Source organism: Lacerta agilis, chromosome 4, assembly GCF_009819535.1.
Source record: "Lacerta agilis isolate rLacAgi1 chromosome 4, rLacAgi1.pri, whole genome shotgun sequence".
Taxonomy (NCBI): Eukaryota; Metazoa; Chordata; class Lepidosauria; order Squamata; family Lacertidae; genus Lacerta; species Lacerta agilis.
The window spans coordinates 31,892,577-31,916,279 of record NC_046315.1 but is presented as its reverse complement, the minus strand read 5'-3'; the positions used below and the strand labels follow the sequence as shown (position 1 = coordinate 31,916,279).

Here is a 23,703-nt window from a genome sequence, read left to right as displayed (position 1 = left end):
CAGACATTTCCATCTGGAAGCTGTTCTGAGCAATGGGATACAGAGACCATGTTCTCATACTTTTGAGAATCAAGTGTAGCTGTCTGGGGAATAGGAAATGTGACCGTAATATTTTCCTCTTCTCTTTGGGGGCTTTTTCTTCATCTTTTTTTTTTTTTTAAAAACAATTAATTACTATTTTGAAGTGTAGGCAATTTTTAAAACAACAACAAAAAAGCCACTTTTGTCTCTTCTCATGTGAGTTGGTGAGGAACCATTATATCCTAAACCATAAAGAGATTTCCTCAGTATATTTGGTTAGCTTCATCTCCTGCTGCATATTTTAGGCTGCCTTCATTTTCCTTATTGCTTACGTTCTACAGTTCTCAAAGCACTTTGCTGCTGCTCTGAGCATGCAGTGTAAATAATAATAATAATAATAATAATAATAATAATAATAATAATAATAATAATATAATGCAGCAATACAGTATATACCGGTAGTTGGACTGAATCCATAGCATGGTTCCTGCCACTAAATCCTGTTGCACAGACAGCTGAGCTGGCCCCTGCACCATGCTATATAACACAGGCCTAGGTGGGCCTTCACTTTGATCTTGCAGGGCTTATATAATGTTTTAATGACCCAGGCTGATGCATGACTACAACAGTCCACAAGACTGTCTTTTACTGTGTATGCAGTCTTTGGAATATTTTTTGTCCGATTTTCACCCTAAATGCTTCCACTGGCCTCAAAAGAAGGATGCAGCCCTCTATGTACATCACAGATATACTGGTTCCAAATACGTTGCAGTTGATACTGTGTTCTGACTTCTCCGTTGGGGGTCGTGTTGTGTATTACTGTAAATATATGAGTTACTAGGCTTACTAGAATTTGATTCTTAACATATTTAAACTCTTGTACAGTCCTCACTAAGAAACGACGTTGCTGGATTGACATGGGAGGCCATTTCTGTGTCATTGAATTCCCTTTCTACTTCTGTAACATCTGTAGGGCAAAAAGCCTCATTGGTGAAGTAAGTGATGTGTTCTATTCCTGTAACAGCTGCATGGGTGGGACCTGTATCATTCAAATCACCCACATGACAATGATTCCATGGATGTAAATGGAGAGGCAGAACATACCAACAACATAAAGGTGATTGCCACATCACTAGTGTCATGTGTGATTTGGACTTGAAATATAAGTTTTTGTGACTTGACAGGAGACCTTAAAGACTTATTCGGGTTATATCAACATTTACTACAATTTTACCTCTCTGCCTTTGCACTACCAAAAGAAGAAGAAGATGATAATTCTCAAGAAAAATCAGAAGAGGCCTTTTCTCCAAAGAGGAAGGAAATGTGGGAGATGGGAAAGCACAAAAAGGGAAAAAAGATACATTTCTAGGATGATACTCAAAGGCTAGCAGGCTATATTATCTTTACCACATTATGTCACAAAAGGTCATGCAGTATATACCCCATAACATGTTCTTGATGTGTTCAAATGCTGAATACAAATCAGGAGTAGTTTTTTTAAGGTACTTACAAAGTACTAAGATTTTAAAGTCTACTTGGTAGCTTTAAATTTGTCTTACCTTTCTTGTTCTTGTTCCAGTAAATTGGTAAACTCATCGCTTTTCTCCATGTACTCTGCATGTTTCCTCTTCTCCTCCTCCAGATCGTACAGGGTTTGCCTGTGAGATTTTTCTACCATTAAAAGCTGTTCCAGCATCCGCCTGTGAGTTTCTTTATGCTTCTCAGCAACTTTGTCAAGCTAAAAAGAATAACAAGATTCTCTCAGTTCTGTGATTTCCTTCATTTTTGTAGGGGTTTTTTGGGGGGTGGGGTGGGGGTGAAGAACAGTCGTTTTAATTATTGATTTTGCCAGGAAGTACCGGGTAACATCAGTACTATCTATGGGGGGGGGATTTAATTGGCACAGGCCTTATCGTAAAGAATGTATTACTCAGCTTCCATTTTGTTAATTTAGGGATTCTTAAAGGGCAAGATGTGATGAAGAGCACAGGTCTTCAGGTTTCTGACTGGTTCTAATGAATCCCCTCACCAGCGACATACTGAAGTCAGGACTATGACCTTCCTCTATTCCCTCTACAGGTGGGTAGCCGTGTTGGTCTGCCATAGTCAAAACAAAATCAAAAATTCTTTCCAGTAGCACCTTAGAGACCAACTGAGTTTGTTCTTGGTATGAGCTTTCGTGTGCATGCACACTTCTTCAGATACACCTATTCCCTCATTTGAGAACCCAATGAGACTCCCTGTCGGTTGTGCCACCTTACTTTTTAGTTCTTCATCTTACTGATGACACCTAATATTGGTGAGGTGCATTAATACTTTCTGATTTGGTTCCCAGTGTGCTTCTGTACAAACATGATTTATTCAAATATTTTGTCTTACAGTATTTGGAAACTTTCCTTCCCCTTTTGGCTCGGTGCTTAATTGATGGAGTGCTCTTTGTCTAGCTGTGATGCATATTAACTTTTTGTTCTGTCTAGGAAGGCAAGAGGCCCGGTTCCATGTAATTATTAGTTTCAGCTTCCCTATGAAGTGATGAAAGTTATTTGCTGCTACTGCTGCTGCTGTTATACTAATGAACTGAACAAGAGCCTAATGAAGGGAAACATAAAAACAGAACAGATTTCTCTTATTCTTTACTATTTTGCCAGAGCTGGAAGCCCTTTGACCAAGATAGTCTAGACTTCATAGTTTTGTCAGAAGGTCTGTCTCGGTGGGATTTTCTGATCTGCAACAGATATTTTGTTGGGTTCCCCCCCTCCCTACATACAACACTACCTTTCTGATAAATTTGTCTGCAATCAGTCATAAATTTTTGAGGCTAGAGTGAATTCTTTTTTAAAAAAAATCAGGTCAAAGTAGTTGATTATTTTTTATTTGTGTTGGCATTTGTACAGCTCTTCAGTGATGCATGTAATTCATGGCCTTGCATGGTAGTTAAGGGCTACAGCGCAAGCACAGTACTGTTTTAAACTTGCTATTGGTGGTTCAGTGCTAGAGAGTTAAAGATAGTTCAAGAGTAGCTGTTTCCCAGGAGAAAGAAGGCAAGGAGAGGATGGTTTTCATAAAACCTAGCTAAATCAATCTTACTTTAGTTGCATGTAACTTGTTGCATGCAACTAGTGACCCCAGGAGGGGATGTGTATCCATATTTGCATCAGAAGCTCAGTTTATACCAGTTATATTAGGATTCAGATGAGAGTCATGATATCAAGGAAGATGTATATCTACAGTCGTGGGTTCAGCAGTCTGCTTAAGTGCACAGATCTCCCTTGCTACTGTAAGATGAATGTATAATTTTGAAAGTGCTGTATTACACATGCTAACTTAAAAAAGTTATTCTCATTGTCCAGGTAAATGACCACTAATCTGCTATAACTACTCTAAGCTTGTCATGCATAAGGAATAATATAGCAATATGGAAATAAGAACCAAAATGTTTTTAACCATATCATTCTCCATCTCAGTAAATGTGTTTCTTACTTACTGTAGTTAAATATGGCCCTGTTAGTTCTCATACCACTCCCAGAACACAATCCTGATTCGAACGTAGGCAAATATTTAAACCACCCATTAACAGTGCTTTTGTCTTGTCTGGATTGAGCTTCAGTTTATTGGCCCTCATCCAGTCCATTACCATTTCCAGGCTCTGATTTATTACTCCCACTGCCTCACCTGTGCTAGGTGAAAAGGAACGCAGGGTGTCATCTGCACACTGATGACACCACACCCAAATCTCAAAATGACCTCACTCCAGTTGCATGTATATGATTAAAAGGGGTGGGGGTGGGGGTTAAAATAGAACCCTGCAGAGATTCTGAGGCATAAATGTCAAGCAGCAGAGCAAAAATACTTAAGCACCTTCTTCTGGAATTAGCACCAAGGCATGAGTGGAGCCACTAGGAAGCAATACCTCCAACACTGAACTTTCACAACCTCTCCAGAAAGGTTGTATGGTCAAGCCTATCAAAAGCTATTGAGAGGTCCAAAAGAACAAAGTTGCACTTTCCCATCTCTCTCCCAGCAAATGTCATCTTTCTATGTGTCCAATCTGGTTTCTATGCCAAATCCTGCTTTGAAGTCTGACTGAAATGGATTTAGATAATTAGTTTCATCCAAAATGTGCTTGGAGTTGGCTGGCAATCACCTACTTGATCACCTGTCCCAAGGGAATGTTAGCAATGAGCTGACAGTTGTTCAGGTCTTATGGGTCCACTGCAGTTTTCTTTAGTAATGGTCATACCCTTTAATGTGGCTGGGATCACCTATTCTCTCAAAGAGGCATTTGTCACCTTCTGTACTCAGACCCACTAGCTGTAATAAGTGAAGCATGGCAAGTGTTGAACATTCAGGCAGTTAGCCAAGTGCCATGCCCGTATTCTGGGTCCTTAATGACTGAAATCCAACAAAATGGAGCCAGACAGTGTTCTGGACATCCTTTTATCTGATCAACATAAACTGTGGTATCCCAATTGTGGTGGATACAATTTTTTTTATCATTAAATGCTTGCTACCAAGGGATCCTTTACATATCCTGCTGGACAAAATCGTAGGAGCCCCTAAACTACACAAAAGCTCTGCAGGGTTGGCACTGTGAAGAGCAGTGGTGGTAGGGAAATTGCTTACTTGTCACCAAAACTGCCACACAGTGGGCTCAGTAGTGACAAAACAATTCACTACTGGTAAGATGCTGAGGTTTCCCACAGAAATGAAGCTCCCCCCCCCACCTCCCTCTGGCGACATAACTTGACTGTATGTCCTTTTGTCTCTTAGGACAGTTTCATGTGACATGAAACTACAATGTATACAGCATCTGCTGTGCACATATATGGTAAATGTGGCAGTGAGTAGTGGGTCAACACCCACCAGTTGTGGCTTGAGTGAATTGTCTTTATGAAATGATAGCTTGAGTTGTTGTTGCCAAAGAGAAATGAGCTAAACTGGCAACAAGTGAGATGAAGTTCTTAATGATTTCAAAACCAGGTTGTCTGCCTCTCTTAATACTTCATTATAGGAGTGAAGAAAGCTGCACATATTTGTCCTCTTGGAAATGCATATACTTGTCCCAAGTATATAACTGGAACCAAGATGCACATAGGATAAGCTTGGCAATTCTCAACTGGCAAAGCTGTCACATTGTTGGCAGCATCTTAGGGACTGCTCTTGAGAAACCAGCAATTAGAATAGCAGGGACTGTGAGAGCCAGGCAATGAGGTACATTGACAGAATTAGTGTCGGGAAGTCACATAGTAATTTGCTTCTTTCCGGCACTCCAGCTGTAACTGGTGCTGGTGGCCCTTTCTCTCTCTTTTATTTATTTCATAAATATATAACGTTAGAAACAAAATAAATGTACTCTTTACCTTTTCCAAATTCTATTTAAAGTTACAGTGTTCTGCAAAATGTTCTGCATGGTGTTTATCAGTTTCTTCCGTTTCCAGGACTCCACTCAGCATGAGGGATTTGTACCATTTTTACTATTTTCAGAATGTTTCTCTTTGCCTTTGATATTGCCAAGGAAAGTGGCGCTAGAAACTCGTTTGCTGCCATGTAATGTTAGGAAGAAAACATTTGTATAATATATGCAAAATAGAAGTCCGAATTATGTTTTGGAAATTTGTGGGGAGGCAAGACTGTTCCTTCCTTGGATCATTTCCTTTTGTGCTCAGAGCTTCTATGACCTAATACCCTACAGTGTTTTGAAAAGGCATTGACCTCTGCAACTGAACTTCAAGAGATTTGGATCATAACTAGAGGGTTAAGGCTTCAATATCTGGAAACGAGTTCTAACCTTTTTGTGTGACATTGGTTTGTGTATGTGAAATGAACTTTATCATATGTTTCTTTCTGAAATCTGGAAAGTGCCCTGTGGAAGAATTCTATTCATGATGTCGTTTATAGTGAGCTGTAATGAGCTGTATACCAGAAGCATGTGTGCTTGAGTGAAGAGGAAAGCATTTAGGAATGCAGATAGATATTGGCTCCCATTTTATTACCTTGCATCATTTTAATCATCCATAGTTCTTTAGCAAGCTCCAAATGTAGAATTATCTCCCAATGCTGGATGTTGAAACTTCTTTCTAGGGAACTCTACAGTCTAGAGATACAGTGGTACCTTGGTTCTCGAACTTAATCAGTTCTAGGAGTCCGTTTGACTCCCGAAACCGTTTGAAAACCCAAGGTGCGGTTTCCGATTGGCTGCAGGAGCTTCCTGCAGCCGATCGGAAGCTGCATCAGACGTTTGGCTTCCGAAAAAGGTTCACAAACTGGAACACTTCCAGGTTTGCGGTGTTCAGGACCCGATTTGTTCAACAACTAAGCTGTTCAAGAACCAAGGTACCACTGTACTGTACTAAGCCTGCTTGTTAATATTATTGTTCATCCCAAGAAGTCAGAGGGCCCCTGGAAGCCTATCCAATCCAAACAAAACACTAAGAAGAAAAGGTATGTTACATCAAGGGAGGGAGGAAGAGAAACAAAGCTGTGACAAAAGAGGAAGGGTTTTGGTTAAAATGGGTAAAGTGGGACATGAGGGGAGCAGGTCTTCAGAAGTGTGACGTAATATATGGGTGATTCCTTAGCCCATGATTCACCAGTGTGGTGCCTTCAAGCACACATGTGCCCACAGAAGGCTTGCATGGTGTCCACAGTTTTATCCCCTGCTGAAAGAAGCCTGTATTAGCCAGTGGAGGCCTTTACCTCCCAAGCTCAAGGGGGGGGGGATTTCAGGGAGGTTACAGCTGGGCCGGGAAGAGTTGCAGTGGGGCCATTCCGTGAAAAATGAGCCTGATAAGAATGCTAGATGAGCACTGGACTTTGGTGAGGAAGATTCCAAACGTGCAGTCTAACCATTTTTTTTTAAGCTAAAGACAAAAGAAGTTTATTTTATGGACCTTCTTTTCAAAAGTCCACCCACGTAGTCTTCACAGAAGTGTTCAAATTAAAAGTTTTCTGATGATTGTCCCACCCGTGACAGCATTTTTTCCTTAATTTTGTATCATTAAATTTCTTAAACTTAATTCCTGATTGCATAGTTGTAACCAATAAACATTGATTTAAACAGATATGCTGAGTTTATCATTGAGTCACCTCCCAACTCACAGAGTTTTTCCATAAATCAAACTTATCTCAAGCTCCATGTCCTTTTTTTGTCCCACCCGTGACAACACTTTTAACATTTAATAAAATTGTCAAAAATATCCATAAAAATAATAAAACATTAGTAAAATGTTCAGTATCTTATTAAGAACATAGTTTAAATTTTGGTTGTTAATTTTTATGTATATTTACATTGTTACGCATGTGTGAATACCAAAAAACATGGTCAAAGTGTCCCACCCGTGACAATGGAATGGCCCAGTGCATGTGTTCACAAGGGTTCTTCTGGTTCACAAACAGTCCCCAAAGGTCAGTGACCTCCTGTAAGAGTCCACAGTTGTTGGTTTAGGAATCTAACTACGGGCTTTGGGATTCATTGACTACTTAGACTTTTTACCATTTGACAATTAGGTTTGCCTTCATCTCGCTTGGAAGTTAAAGGATGCTTTCAAAGCAGAAGTGTGTGTCAGTTTCGTAGTGGAGATTTAAAGGCTGGCATCTTTAAGCTCTGAGCTCACTGTTTGTAGAATTCAACAAACAATATTTTGCTTTGCTGGCACTTGCCCTTCACTAGTTAAATCAACGAGACTCGTTCCTTTGATTCACAGGGTTGGAGGGCTAATCCCTGCGTTCATACATCCTGCTTTAAAACATGCATCACACATACCTCTCCCATGGGCTTTTCATAGATATCCTCCTGCCACAGTGTAGCCTTGGCTTGTATAGCATCTCGCTGAAGTGCTTCAAGGACCTTTTTTGGAGTAACAAAGCCATATTGTGCTTCAAGTAAAGCCAGGTTAATTTTTTCAGCCTTTAAAACTCCTATGACTTCATCCTGCGCCTGAGAAAACACAGTTACTCCAGTGAGATGAATTCTGGATATCAGCTGTTTGCAACAATGGTATTGAATTAATTCTTGCATTTTTATTTTTTAAGGTCAGCTTTTCACGCAAGTAGCCTTTACTGCTGCCAGTGCTTCGTCAATTCATCTGGCACGTGAGTGATTGGAAAAGGAAAACTTTGCCTCTTTAAACAGGAACAGGGAACCTGTTGCCCTCAAAGTGTCATTGGACACTCAACTCTCAACATCTCTGACCATTTGCAATGCTAATGGCCACAGGTTCCCCATCCTTGTTATAAGACAACAGTATTAATTTAAAACAATGTTTCATCCCTCCCCCAGCCACATTCTTTGTTCTCTTACCTCTGGCTTCTGTTGCCATCCCCCTTATCCCAATCAGTCACTTTCCATTTTAGTCAATTCCTGTAGCTTCCAGATGTTGGCAGTGTATATGGAAATATGGCCGTAAAAAAGGGACTTTAAATCAGCAGTAGGAAATGTGGTGCCTCCCAGATGTTGCTGGAAACAACTCCCATCTCTCCTGTCCTTTGACCATGCTGGTGGAGACTGATGAGAGCTGTAGCCCAATACATGTGGAGGGTACCACATTGGCTATCCTTGGTGGAGATAAGAGGGCAGGTGGCAGGCCCCAACATGCACATGTTAGGGTGGAATGGCCAAACAGATAATGCAATGCTTTATAGTCAAATGAGTGCTTTTTCTTACTGGTCAAGTTTTGTAAGGAAAAGAACAACCTGAAGGTATTGGCAGCTGTTTTTGGAGTTTCATGTCACTCATTCCTCCTGGGGGAAGCCAGGAGCAAGGGTACAAAGTCACCCTTTGTTGTTTTAAGTCAAACCAGAAAACCGTCTGCTACTATTGTTACATGTACGTGGTTGTGCACTGAAGCCAGCGAGGTACACATTGCAGAGGATGTGACCTTCCGCAGCGTGCATTCCAATAGCATGCAATAATGGCAGCTCTTTAAAACAAGATTAATTGGCCTAGAAGTTGGCAGGGTGACCCGTGTGTGTTTGTGATTACCTATACAATACAATACTCCATACACATGGCCAAGATTTTTTCAAAAATAATTAATGGTATTAAGGATGTTGGATTTCAGGTGTCATGGCTTAGATCCCTCAAAGCCCTTAGAAGAAGCAGGCGCTTTAAATTGGCTGATGTAAGATGCTAATAATAATAAAAAAGGCCTTTTACAGTCATGGCTGGTGGAGACTCTGCTTCTGTATCTTTAGCTGCTTTGACAACACGCAAGCAGAGAGATGGAGTTTATCATTTATTTTGAAAAGAGATAATGAATAGCCCAGGTGAAGCCAAGCTCTTGAAATCCCCTTTGGCTGTAATGAAATAAATGACACATAAAAGTGCTTCGCTTGAGCTGGACGGCACTCTTAAAGTGGAAGGAGCCATAGCTCAGTGGTAGAGTGTCATATGGAAAATCCTAAATTTTAATCCCAGTATTCCCAGAGTAAAAACACAGGAATCGGGTAATGGAGACCTTGGAATCATTCAGAGTAGACAATACATGCTGCCAGTCAGAGTGTACAATACTGGCAGGATGAACAAATAGCATGACGTAAATCTGCTTCCCATGTTCCTGTGAAGTTGGATGTATAAGTACCCGTATTTCTGAAAAACCCAACATGTTTGATTGCCTTTCCCCCTTTCCATCTTGACAGGTAGCATTTCACACGGTTCTTTCTTTTAGACTGCAGCCCTATATACACTTAAAGGGTAAAGGTAAAGGGACCCCTGACTGTTAGGTCCAGTCGCGGATGACTCTGGGGTTGTGGCACTCATCTCGCTTTACTGGCTGAGGGAGCTGGCGTACAGCTTCCGGGTCATGTGGCCAGCATGACTAAGCTGCTTCTGGCGAACCAGAGCAGCGCACGGAAACGCCGTTTCACTTCCCGCCGGAGCGGAAGCTATTTATCTACTTGCACTTTGAACTGCTAGGTTGGCAGGAGCAGGGACCGAGCAACGGGAGCTCACCCCGTTGCGGGGATTTGAACAGCCAACTTTCTGATCGGCAAGCCCTAGGCTCAGTGGTTTAGACCACAGCGCCACCCGCTGTGGTCTAAACTTATGTGGGAGCAATTCCTATTGAAGTCAGTGAGACTTAATTATGAATATATATGCAGAGGATTGCTCTGTAAGTCACTATGCTACATTAACACTGACTTAAAAAAACAAAACAGTCTGATGTCTTATTCGTCACATGTAAATTAATATATTCATGTTGTTTTTACATCAGTGATAGCAACAGAGCTCTCAAAATGGGAAGCAAGAGCTGTGTATTTATAATAAAAATAAAAAATAAACTGACTTGTAATTCGCCCTCAAGCACACTCAGAAGAAATAAAAGATCATCGCGAGAAAGATCTTCTCCCTTTTTGGAATAGTTTCTTTGTTTCTTGTCTGAATCAGGGCTTCTCAGGATTGTGTCTGTTTTTGCTGCAAAGTCCTTTTCTGTTTTTCTCCTCTTCATTTTTACCCTCTCAGTGTCAGGCATGTCTTCTGTATAAGTGTCACTTGGCATTTTTTGTGAATGTTTTGGCTTGGAAGAATGTTCCGTGCTGTTACTTCTGGAACGCATTTCCAAATACCTGGTGAAGGAAGATAAAAAACCAATGGTAAAAACCTAAAGTAACACAAAATATAATAGCGTTGTGGATAACGGAATTGTCTTTGAGTGTGGTATATCATGCTAGGCAAGGTCTCTTAACCAAGACACATTTTCAGTCAGGCAGGTAAACAGACCATGAGCTTTATCTAGGATACCTTGTAAAAGTAGATGGGATGGTAAGATGGAACCCTCACATTTTCTATGGCTGCTTTTGCAGCCAGGCCTGTTAAATCAAACTGCATCAGAACTGTGAAGATGAGAATTCAGTTCAATCCTGAATCTTATCAAAGATTCTAGCAACTTACTTGTATTGTTATGAAGTTGTTATGTTATTACAAAATAAAGTAGTGAAGTACTACACCTGTTTACTTATAGACTGCTTCCAGATCACCTGCATATTGAGGGTACATCCTTATTTGCGTGCAAATTTTTTGCTAAGAGTCTACGGAAAGTTGGCTGCTTATTTGCACATCCAGCCATATTTGTAGGGAGGTTATACACAGTGCTATTTTTTTAGAAAAAGAGGTGCCAGAACTCACCACGAACACCTCCCTCGTTCTCTTAGAATGGCAATGGCGCCCAACTAAGAGGTGCTGGAACTGAGTTCCGGCGAGTTCCAACTAAAAAAAAAAAAAGCCCTGGTTATACGTTGTTTCAAGAATTTTTATTTCCATATTTCCCATTGTTTTTTAACCATAAAAGTGTGTGTATGTTTGAGTGTTTGAAATGAGTTTGTTGTACAAGAACACTAAATCCATTTGGATTGAATCCAAACCACAAAAGATCAATAACTTAGAAGCGCTCATAGATATCTGAAGCATAGAGAAAATTTTATACCCAGTGCATGTGATGTGCATGTCCCCTCAGTACAGTCAGAATTGTCTGTTGAGTTGCCATTTAGATCTGTTTGTGGGATTGTGCCTGGGCAGCTGAAGAAATATCACTGGTGTGCACCTGAGGATCTACCTGCAATGCTGGTGTTACATTACAGGAACCTAACCTAGGAAGCTGCTTTCTACCAAGCCAGACCGTTTAGCTGGCAGCAGCTCTCTGGTGTTTCAGAAGGGGTTTTCCCTAGCCCTACCTAGAAACGGCAGAAATTGAATGTGACGGCAACAAGAACATTGTTTTACACCTGAAAATGGTTGGTTAAATTGGAGTGGAGCAACATGCTCATTCACTGAGTATATAGCAACTTCTTTTAAAAAATTGTAAGAAGAAAAGCATTTAAAAAACAACTGGGTGAATTGGAAACTGGTGGTACATTTTGGAAGGAGTGTGATGAAGAAAACATAAGAAACTTTAAAGCAACGTGATCAGATGAATCAACTTAAAACCAGTGAGTGGGGAAAGAGGCAACTTTTCTCTTTCATATCTGGAGTTCTACATTAGCCTGCTCTTATCTCAGACTATTCCCAGCAATATTCACATGCGGACTGTTTTAGAAAGCTAGGATGATGAGCATTGCAGCTATTTCTTAGTACCCTAACTAGAAAACATGGATGGAACGTGGATTTGGAAAAGTGTTTTCCTCTACACACACACACACACACACACACACACACACACACACAGAGAGAGAGAGAGTGCACTTGATTAAGTGGTTAGAATGAACCTGAATTAAATACCATGCTGTTATGTTATTCCACCACAGTGGCAGGTGGTTTGTAATACAGAGGTGCCCCTAATATAACTGTCTGACATGCCAGATGAATAGTTACACACATAATATATTATATTTCAGAGCGAGTGAATACATTTTCTGTGTGTGTTTAAAAAAATAAATATAGTTGCCCTTTATGAGTTGTATATGTAAAGCAGCACATGATAAAATCTTCTGGAACTTTACTTATATATTCTGTCAATCTGGCAACAGTTTGTTTTTGACTTCTTCAAAACTGTACAGTATACTGTTTATTATATTCTGTGAAGTTATAACTTTTTAACTTTATAAATATTCTTTAAATATAAGAACTTTCTGTGCCTGTTTGGCAGAAACCAGGTACATTTTTTTCAAAATAACAATTCCTGTGGCATTTATAATTGCTCACTGTTGAATCAATTTGATTAAATTCAGCATATTGATAAATCTGTATGTATTTTGTCATATTTTTAAAATATATGTATATATTTTTAAAAGGACAAGTTTTTTAAAAAAAATTATTAGTTATTCTGGAAGATTTAAGGCCCTGAATGGGGGATGCCCCATTCTGTAATGGGTCTTTCAGCATAAGTAATTGATTTATGAATCAACACAATCACTCTTTGAAGCATATATTCTATTTCCCCATGGTATGCAACTTTGATTACTGACTCCTCGCTTCAAAATGTTCTGACTCACAAAGAAATTAAGTCTCCCTTTCAGTACCTAAACTTTAAATGCATTCTGTCATATTGGAAATTTCACCATCCTTTTCAAAAGAAATTCCCTGGTGCTTCTGCCATGATTCCATGTGTAGATGTGGTTTCTGGTACTTCAGGACTTAATTTGAAAGAATGGTTAATACACATGACTCTGGTTTTTAGGATGCTCTGGGTGTGGTAACTTCACGTGATAGCATTAAATGGACATAGAGATGATAAAGGCCTGTTTTGTATCAAGATTTATCCCGGCTTTTGTTGGTCTTCGTGATTCCTTTCATTACATTGCTTTTCTCTTTGGCATTATTAATGCTTTGAAGACATGAATGAAAGCTGTGGTGGACATGTTGAAACTCCTCCAAAGGGATGTTTTATATTACACCGAACTTGGATGACTAATGCATCAGGCAGCTGGTTTTGTGGCCTGTTTTGGTTTAGCAGAGGGTGTAAAGTGGTAAGAAACACTGGTGCTTCTATGAAGCAAATAATTGATTCTTTAGAACCTTGGCATTTTATTTTCCTTTTTTTTTCTTTTTAGCAGACCTCTATTTCTTGGGATTCCTTTGTAGTTCAATATTTTTGATTATTTAGGGGAAGTGCCTTTCAAAACATGCTTCGCATGTTTCTGATTTTATCCTAGCTGCTGACTTAAGTAGTTTGCACCAGGGCTTGATAGAAAAAATTCATCACCTCCTTAGCTAATTAGTTCTAGATTGGATTAACACAACTGTTCCTTCCAGGTGACTCTTTATAATCTTAGTGCATAGTTTGATGAAGTGTAGTGTAGATATTTATTTCCTTAGGTTGGTTGAGTTTGGGTTGGCCCATGCTCAGAAGGCTTCTTTTCACCCATTTGCGGTGACCTCAGCTATCTGCTTTATTCCCTTGCCTGCTGCTGCTCTCCCCAGTTCCAATTTTTATACTCTCTCTCAATGCTTCCCTTCTCCCAATCCAGGCTTGGAGCTATCCCCTCCTGAATGCAGTGTGATAATGGTTGTGGGCATTGCTGTGTCCATGCAACAAGGAAAGGTGCTATTTGCTACTGGGCATTCACCAACTCCTAGAGCAGCCTTTCTCAACCTTGGGTCCCCAGATGTTGCTGGACTACAACTCCTATCATCCCTGACCACTGGTCCTGTGAGCTAGGGATGATGGGAATTGCAGTCCAGCAACATCTGGGGACCCAAGGTTGAGAAAGGCTGTCCTAGAGGCTGAGGTCCCTTCAGCCCCCCCTAAAATATTTAAGGGGGCCACCCCAAAAAACGATGGGCATTGCCATTCATAGGTGTGTGCATGCCATGTTATGTGATCAACATAGCTGTCAAGTTTCGGATTTGAAAATAAGGGATCAGCAGCCTCACCTATCCCGGGGACAGTCACATGGCAGTGGTGGGCGGAGCCAGAAGCAAAAGTGGGCAACACTGGTGTGAACGCGCACAGTAGGCTTACTGTATTTTGGAAACGCTGCCCGTGGGCTACGACGCCTGTAAGCGCGGGAAATGGCTCCCGCTTGCTTTGAGGCTGCAAGGAGGCGAGGTCTTCCCAATCCCTGGCCAGCAGGGGGAGGGAGAGGAGCTGCTTCCTTAGAAAAAACGGGAAATTAAAGGGATATAAAAAATAAGGGATAGCAGCGGGAAACTGCTTGAAATAAGGGAGATTCCCGGGGAAAACTGGATACTTGATAGCACAGGTGATCAATTATGCAGGGTGGGGCTTACCTGCCCCCCCAACCTCTGCCTGGGGAAGATTACACTTGTCTGGGGAGACAAATTGCCTGCCATTACAAGAACCGTGTGAGAGGGGTGTGGCATTCATTCATAGAGATCACAGCACATGAGGATAGAGGGAGATCTCCCCCCTTTCCCTTCCCAGTCCAGCTGTATTTATCTCTAGGTGCATTGATCTGCTCCTAGAGATTTATTTCTCTTTTTTAAAAAGAGGAAGCTATGTAGCTTTGCAACTGTAATGCTTTAAATCATTTGTTTGTATGGTCAATGTGCACCACCCTTGATTGCAGGTTGTAGTTGCCATCAAGAAAAGAATCAAATCTATTCTTTACGTTCCCCTCTCCCTACCCACCCACAAACTTTTTCATCTTGGAAGTGCTAGGGTTGTGCATGTTGAAGCTTTGTCCTAAGAAGAAATTGTAGAATGGGCAGTAGCAGAGTGAAAACAATGTCCTCATTATCATTCCCAGTTTACTCCTGAAAACTTCTGAAGCAATCTGACAGACACAGCTTTACTTAAACCTTTTTCTGTCTGGGAATATTAACTTCAACTTAGCCATTTTTCACACACATAAAAAAGAAAAGAAGCCACAGCCCTTTGATCTTCCTTTGAGGAAGCTGTTCTCAGGCTACTCAAACGTGCTTAGTAATGTCTGATAAATCGGCATGCTTGAGCCTTTCATGAATTCATGTTGGCGGAAGACCCAAGAATTTACAACCATCATCAGCATTCTCCTGTTAGCTATAGGCATAGAATATTTTTGTGGAGGTAAAAAGAAAAGAAAAGGAAGTATCCAAAAATTGTTCTTAATTTGAGAAGCAATGAAAAGCACAACTTTACATTTAAATATGCCATTTACATTGGTAAAACCATGCAAGATATAGATCAAGAAAGGAATAAGTTGTTCCAGATGGATGGGTATTATTATTATTATTATTATTATTATTATTATTATTATTAGTCAATAGTGGTTGATCTTTCAAATGTATAGCTTTTGGGAGCTGACTGTCATTCTTTTTTATATAGATTCAATAATGGACCTAAAAAGGGTAATATTTAGTTATCTAGCTAATTTTCTTTGCACACCGTACTTCTCCATCACATACATACAAGAAAGAAAAAGCATGGTGAAGGTGGAAGTTGTGGTCACAGGGCATGGTCTTAAAGGCTCATGATGACTCAATTTTGTTGAAGCTAAACTGGTCTGTGTCTGTTTGGTGCTGAGATGGAAGATCACCTGGGAACCCCATTTGTGCTGCTTTGGGTTCCATCATAGAAGAAAGGCAGAATATAAATGTAGTAAATGGACAGCCTGACCAGTCCCAGAAATATATTCATTTATTTATTTCATAAAATGTATATGCCACTTGATTATAAAAAACAACTTCAAAGTGGTTATGAACTTGCTTTTTGACAGCAAATATCAAACTGTTTAAGTCATTTAAGTCCTTGATGAAAAAGACATTTTCTTTTATATTGGCCACATTGCAGAGTCAGAGACTGGCCCCATCATGGCTCACGTTTTAGGTGGCTCATTTAAAGCTATGTTCTTTCAGTTAGCGTTTCAGCACTCTGCCTCCTTGAAATGTGGCTTTAGTCTGTTCCAGTTTGTTGTTTCTATATTATTTATTGTCAACAGCTTTGAATCTTCTGTGTTTGGAAAGGCAGCGTATAAATTAATAAACTGAACTTTAAAAATGGGTTCTTAAATTAATTGAATCTTTTGCAGAAGTCCGAGTGTCTTGAGCTTCCAATTCCTCACAATTAGCATACTGTTTGAAGTTAGATTTGTGGATCTTATTGCAGGTTGCATTGATCACCCACATATTGTGTTAATTATGGGAACTGGAAGCATCAGGCACATGTGCTTATGTAAGTCAAGCAGCTAATGTAACATATGAGCTAGCTCTTTGGTGCAATTGCTTCTGGCCTGCATTCTCCTGAGTCTACTGCTGTGCCTAGTCCTGGTTAGCTTATGCATCTAGGTAGTAACCCTCTGACCTGTAATGTTCAAACACTCAATATTGTGTTTCTACCCACGAAACTGTTATTTTTCTGGTTTGTCAACATTAAAAGTGCTATCTGTTGGCTTTAACATGTAAGTTGACATCAATGCCAGCAGATTTCGCTTCCATTCTTCTGCACATGCATAAGGGGATGTTTGTCTTTCTCAGTTAGGAATAGAGCTGACGTTGTTCTTTCTTTACTTCTCTTATTTAGCTCATGTAACTTTTCAAACTACTGCTCACTTTTTCAGATTGTGTTGAAAGTGTTTCTAAAAAATAGGGGTGTGGAACCTGTGGCGCCCCCCCCCCATGTCATTGGACTACACTCCCATTATCCCTGACCTTTGGTCATGCTGGCTGTGGGTGGGAGTTGTAATCCAGAAATCTGGAAGGCCACTGGTTTGAAAAGCAGCATTTCTTTTCTTCCTTAACATGGAGGCAGTGGGATTGTAAGCAAACTAAGTTGAACTTAAATCCCATTACAGGTAGGTAGCCGTGTTGGTCTGCCATAGTCAAAATAAAATAAAATAAAATAAAATAAATCCTTCCAGTAGCACCTTAGAGACCAACTAATTCCCATTGACTTCAATGGGAACTAATTCCAACTCACTTAGTCTGGATACAACCAAATAACTATGGAAATGGTGATTCAACAAGGATGCCAACTCAACACACCTTTCAGTCAATTTGCTTCCTTAATTACGAGGATAGATTTTATCTATAGTAATCTTATCTGACATGGTGAAACTGATTGATAGGATTTACTTGAAGCCTTCTAGTTAACATGCAGCTACTAATAAAATTCAGGTAGATTCGCAAGAAGCAAGAAGGGAAGTGATCAATTTAAGTTGTTTTGATTGTATAAGCAACCAAGTCTCTCTACATATTGGCATCCCGGAGGTAGGTATTGAATAGGTGACAAGTTTTAAAATACATTCCAGAGCAAAGGCCGCATTATTTTGAAAGTCATAACCTTTTGACCTTACACTGGTTTAACATTTAGATGTTTCTATTTTGATGCTCGAGAAACCTGCAGATAACTCATCCTGACTTTTTGGAATAAGATGGGAAATGAATATAAAATAAGCACTGAAATATAGCTAAGACAGTTTGACCAAATTTTCAAGAACAGGGGACTCTTTCAAACTACCATGTCTGAAAGAAGGGAAGATTCATTATGCCTATGGAAACATAGAACTTCCATTGTACACTATGATCTGCAGCTGGCCTAATGTTGTGATTAAGAGAGTGAGCTACAAACCCCTCTTCCGTGAACTCCCAAGGTAACCTTAAGCAACCTACTCTCTCTCAGCCTTGGCTCCCAGTCTGCAGTAAGAGGATAATGCATTGCAAACCATCCCGGAATATATGTTTATGAAAGCTGGTATAGAAATTAAACAAATATTTAAATAATATGGGCACTGCTTAGTTTGGGGTTGTGAGATGCATACAAAGATGGTGTATTCACAGCACTTTAGACTGTATTCAGAGTGCTATAAATTGCCCCCTGCCTTTCATCGATTTGTACCGCCTAGCCTAGGATCCCTATTACACATCCCTTTGAACTTTTGAAAACGCTCACCCTTTTGAAGCTAATAGAGTCCTGGGGGAGTGTTGATTAGGACTGGAGGAAAAACGCTTCTCCAGATCTTAGTTAGCTGTGCCCTCAAGGACGCTCTCAGCTGCAAATAGGGCAGAGCCCCTAACAATGTATCCTACAATAGTAGCTTTGTGGGATATGTAACAAAAAGCAGCAGCTCCTGACTGCACTTTCCAAGCTCTCCCTTATACAGTGGTACCTCAGGTTACAGATGCTTCAGGTTACATACGCTTCAAGTTACAGACTCCGCTAACCCAGAAATAACGCTTCAGGTTAAGAACTTTGCTTCAGGATAAGAACAGAAATCGTGCTCTGGCGGCACAGCGGCAGCAGGAGGTCCCATTAGCTAAAGTGGTGCTTCAGGTTAAGAACAGTTTCAGGTGAAGAACGGACCTCCGGAACGAATTAAGTACATAACCAGAGTTACCACTGTAGTGTAGAGCAGGGGTTCCCAAACTGCCATCCGTTGATGAGCTGCATTCAGGTGATGCGTTGCAAGGAAAATCATTTAAGTGGTGTACCAACACCCTCAGGGAAAGGTTTGGGAACCATGAGGGAGGTCACTCCCTGTCTTGCAGTACAATAATTTTGCTATGGGATGGGGGAAGGATTTCACAGTTCTCTTTTCCCGCCCTTCCCTTATTCTAGATGGGCTCCAACTTGTACTTGTTGGCTATTCTGCACTTCCAGTTGCTTACGTGTGAAGTTCACACAGAATGAAAAAGACAAATGAATGTGTAAGATACCAGCACATGCTGAAGCCAGTTTTTAAAACATCTAGTAATATCCTGGTGCCCCATCTTTTGGTTTTGTCCCTGAATTAATTACATGTTGAGGGGCAACACTTCCTCAGGTATAATTCAGCTTTGAAAGCTTAACTAAATCCTAAACTATTACTATTGTATAGGGTCCCATAAAAATAGTTTGGGGTCTTAGTCAGAACTATAGTAATAAATGTGGTGTGTGGACTTTGAAAACTATTAGGAACAGAATCCTCGTGAAGTTATATGGGCCACCTGTACAAGACGTAACTCTGCTGAGAGTTAAACCCCTCTGTGGACTTGGAGCGCTCTTGTAAGAAATAGCCTTGTCAAACTTGCAGCTGCCTTTCAAAGCACTTACTCTGGATCCTCCTTTTCCCCCAGCTGGTAGTTACGCATCGCAAGTATTTTATGATTGGCGTAATGAATGGAAACGGTTGTGATATAAAGAGCTACTTCAGGCTTTAAAAAACAAAACCCAAATCAGAGTTCCTAAAGTGATAGTTGCAATATTTATTTATTTATTTATTTATGTCATTTTGTGGTTTAACTCCCTGTTATCAGGTTGTCTCAGCTATTCAGTTTGGATTTTTGCGAGTACAGCAGCTTCTGTTCTAGGTAAGCTGGAAAAGCCACATGCAGGAGGTATACAGCGGTTCCTCCTTCATGGCAAGGACTCGTTTGTTTTACCACTTGCATTTCTAATATCTTCTGTGAAGGGCCTTCTTCAGGAACCCCTGCTGTCCAAGGCAGCACAAGTGACTGTGGAACATTTGCTACTTTCATCATGCACACTCTTAAATCAAATGCATGATTTGTTGGTGTTCAGAGTAAGAGCTAGATTCTGTGTTGTGGCTGCAGTTGGATACCATACCCAAGGTAAAAGGATAATAAGAATAGGAAGTAATAGTTGCTTGCTTACTGTCACTTGATACTAAAAATCTGAGTTTATGGAGGTGAAATTTAAAGTACCTGATTTTAAGGCATGACCTATGCCTACAAGTGAATCATGTGTTTAGTTGTCAACATTTTATTTTAATATTGCGTTCATTTTTATGCAAATTTGAAAACACTGTTTGCATAATACTGCAACATGCTCATGCACAGTGAATCGGGTACTAATAATAGGGCACTGTTCCCCTGAAACTAATCACACAGGAAAATGGTACATGCAGCTAAACTGCAGTAAAATCTTTACCCTTCATTGGCACAATAAGAAATTCATTGTGGCCTTTCTAAAATCTGCAGTCTTACTGCAGATTTAATTGGGTTTCAAACATACTTGTTGGGAACTTGGAAAATTCTTAAAGCAAATGGATTACCAGTTTCATTTAATAATGGAGTTTCTGCTGATATCCCTAAAAATAAATAATATATTGTACAGCATTAGAATCCTCTTTGTCCCAAGCTCTAAATTATTGTAATGCCGTGTAACCACACTAATTTTTATAGTTCTGATTCTTTATATGACAGGTTACAGCTGCTACAACTCATTATTTCCATTACAAATAGTGATTCATATTTCCATATGTAAGCAGGAGATCTCATGGCGGGTATGAAATTAAGCGATGTCACTGCTGTGTAGAAGGAAATGCTTAAGCTACATATGGATACAAGACATTACATTTAAGTACACATGTTTTCAATAGATTGTGGTGACTTAAGGTCCTGTGCCTGTTTCCAAAGCATTTTGTGTGAATTTTCTTTTGACAAATGTTGTTAGACAGAGATAGGCCTGAAGAAAATTTCCCATTCTCTCCCAGAGGTCAGGTGATCCAGTGAGCAGACCGTGTCTCATCTTGACTCTGTGGATATGCACCAATGCTAGTAAGGCACCTTGTATTTATTTATTTCATGTCCATCATCTTTAAGCTTGCCAAACTGGGTGTTCTGTTACATTATTTTACTTCAGTGAAACAGGGCTTCCAGACAGAAATGCATCCCACTTTGATGTTTTAAATATAATGGAAGCACTTAAACATCTGCCAAGTGACAACTGAATGCTGGTACTCAGCATGTGACTTAAAAGCATACAGTATGTGGGAGATACTAGTTAATTGTCCTGTTTGCCAAGAAGTGACCCTCACCTGGTCCTAATTAACACATGGGCTGAGACACTTGAGTGGTGACCAGGTGATGTGGGTGAAGGGGAATGCTTTTTGGAAAGTCACAACTATTTTTTTTAAAATTCAGGAATTATTTTATATTAAACAGATGTTTTACATATTAAAAGATCTATCCTGGTACTTTGGAGGTCGATTTTAAATAATTTGATGTATTTGGGGAAGTGTTTTTTCAGGATTCTCGCTGTTCCATTTTTAAAATCATTATAAGGCTATCTTGTAGGGGGTCTGATGGAATAAGGGGTGGAAATATATGTTTCATAACTGGGAGAGGTAGATTGGATTGAAAGAGAGATGCCAGAGACCACCCAGTTAGATTCATATATAGATTTGAACCTGTCTCTCCCCACATGCAAAACCAACATGCTCCGCCTTTACCCACTCTCTGGAGCAAAACAATAATTCTGCTTGGTATGAAAGGCAGAAGGGAACTGTGGTTGAAAAGACCAGTGGAAGAGCATAGAAGATGGTGCAGCAGTTTTGGAGCATTGGGCACAGTTTCCCAGTTGAAGCTTAGTCATCCTTGTTTAGGATAATGCTTGCAAAGATAAATTTCAGGAGGAAGTCACAGTTTTCACCTCTTAATTCAGGTAAGTTTATCTATCCGTCCATCCAAACTTGGTCATGCCTTAAACCCAGTGAAATAAATGTGTTAAGTTAACTAACTTCAGTCTTATTGATTTCAATGGGACTACTAATGGTGATATTCAATGTTGTGTAAGTGCATTTTCTATTCCTCTCCTCTTCCTGCAGCCCCTCATGCTCCGTAAACCTGCTTCAGGGGGCCCCCTAACCCTCCAAAGCAGACTTTTTGTGAAAGGCGGTTACGGGCGGCAGGAAAAGAAGAGAAGAGAAAGGGGAAGTCCTATTACATGAGTGAAAATTTGTTCCACTGTTGGGCAGGCATAACTGGCTATCACCCAAGACTAGAAACATACTAGAAGCAAAGGGTGTGATTAAATGTTGCATTATTGCAATCATTCTGTCAAGCCAGACAGAACTATCTCCTCTCTCTCTCTCTCTCTCCCTCCCCCAACCCAGTTCTAGGGTTTCGGGGGGGGGGAGGATTGAAGGAAGCCCTCTTGTGCTACTGAGATTTGTTGCACTGGCTCCAGCTAGCTCAACTAATTAGTAGGATCCAGCCCAAATGCTGTAGCCATTAGAGAGAGAGAGAAAGAGAGAGAGAGAGAAATTTGTTGAAGGTTTTATGGCACTGGCATTGTCAAGCAAGATGTATGCTGAACATCATGGTTATCAAAAGGCCGATGTGGGAACTGCTTTCTAGCTCCTTATCTTTCAACACCACCTGTAGCACAATAGAGCTTTTCTCAAGGCTGCCAGTGAGCAGAGATTAAAACGATGCACAAAACTGACTTGATTTGACAAGGTAGAAAGGGCTTAACAAAAGTAAATTCCTGTTGCGTGAAATAATCTTAGCTTCTGTAGTTTAAAACTAGGTGGGACTTGATTCCAGATGTCATAAATATGCATGCATTTAAACATGTTAGAGGACTTTTACGAAACTGGAAGAAAGCTGCTTTGAGTTTGAAGGCTATAACAGCACAAACCTTTCCCCCTCAAAATAGAGGAGAGTGGGAAAAACACACCAAAAAACCCAGAACAGAATTTAAAAATGGAAGAAAGGCCTCTTGCTTCATATTAGCTATTGTCAGTGGACTCTCCCTAGGTTTTTAGTGTCTTTTATTTAGCTTTTGATCTTTTAATTTGTGAGACTCTTGCCTCTTGCCTTGCCCACCACTGGGATGTCTTTGGAAGACAGCTCAGAAGGGAATGCGTCCCTCAGGCTGATTAGGTACCCCCACCCCTTAAGTAGAGAGTGCAGATCCTGAATCTTTGCTTTTAAAATAGAACCAAAAGGCAGGGTATTTTCTTTCAATCAATCAATCAATCAATAACAAACACTTCATAGCCAGAAATTGCCATATGTATGGAATATCCTGTTTGTATTTGAGATAGCTGTTGTGCTGTCAGAAGTAACAAAGAGTTAATAGTGTTTTAAAGAAATGCTTAACAGCTGGTGTAAACTATCTGTACAAGTCTGGATGACCTCATTTATGACATATAATCCTAATACTATCCAAAAGAGATTGCAAAAAAAAAGAGGAACGGGACTCGTAATGTATATGTTGCATGCAAAGATGTCAGAAACATGCCCTCCCAAAGGGCCACTTATTACAAGACTGAAGTTAATTGAACTTCACTTACAATTAAATTGCCGCAAAAATGTATTTACAACAGCAGCATTTCTGTCCAAAAGAATGGTCTTCATTATTTTAGTATACAAAATGGTAAATGCCATGTCTTTCTGATATATGCTATGTAGTAAAGTATCAACCATTTACATAGAACTTGGTTAGATTGCTGTCTCCAGCAAAATTAGTTTCCACATTGGCAATTTGGCATGAAAACTGGAAAATTTGTTGATGAAACAATCTTTTCTGCTTATGTAGGGATAGTTAAGGAGTGAGGCTTGATTTTTCTTTATTCCTCTGATTCCCC

General features: G+C 40.1%; 2 protein-coding genes across 2 annotated transcripts in view; one reads left to right on the top strand and one right to left on the bottom strand.

Annotated features, from left to right (window-relative positions):
- Nucleotides 1-23,703, top strand: part of CMSS1 (cms1 ribosomal small subunit homolog) — a 179,099-nt gene that overhangs the window by 61,957 nt on the left and 93,439 nt on the right. The window lies entirely within an intron of this gene.
- The window catches only part of FILIP1L (filamin A interacting protein 1 like), a 152,909-nt gene that overhangs the window by 57,824 nt on the left and 71,382 nt on the right, over nucleotides 1-23,703 (bottom strand). Inside the window, exons 2-4 of the mRNA XM_033146610.1 lie at nucleotides 10,305-10,584; nucleotides 7,784-7,957; nucleotides 1,581-1,759 (exon numbers count right to left, since the gene is read on the bottom strand). Coding sequence (XP_033002501.1) covers nucleotides 1,581-1,759; nucleotides 7,784-7,957; nucleotides 10,305-10,584 — 633 coding nt within the window. The remainder of the gene's footprint in view (nucleotides 1-1,580; nucleotides 1,760-7,783; nucleotides 7,958-10,304; nucleotides 10,585-23,703) is intronic.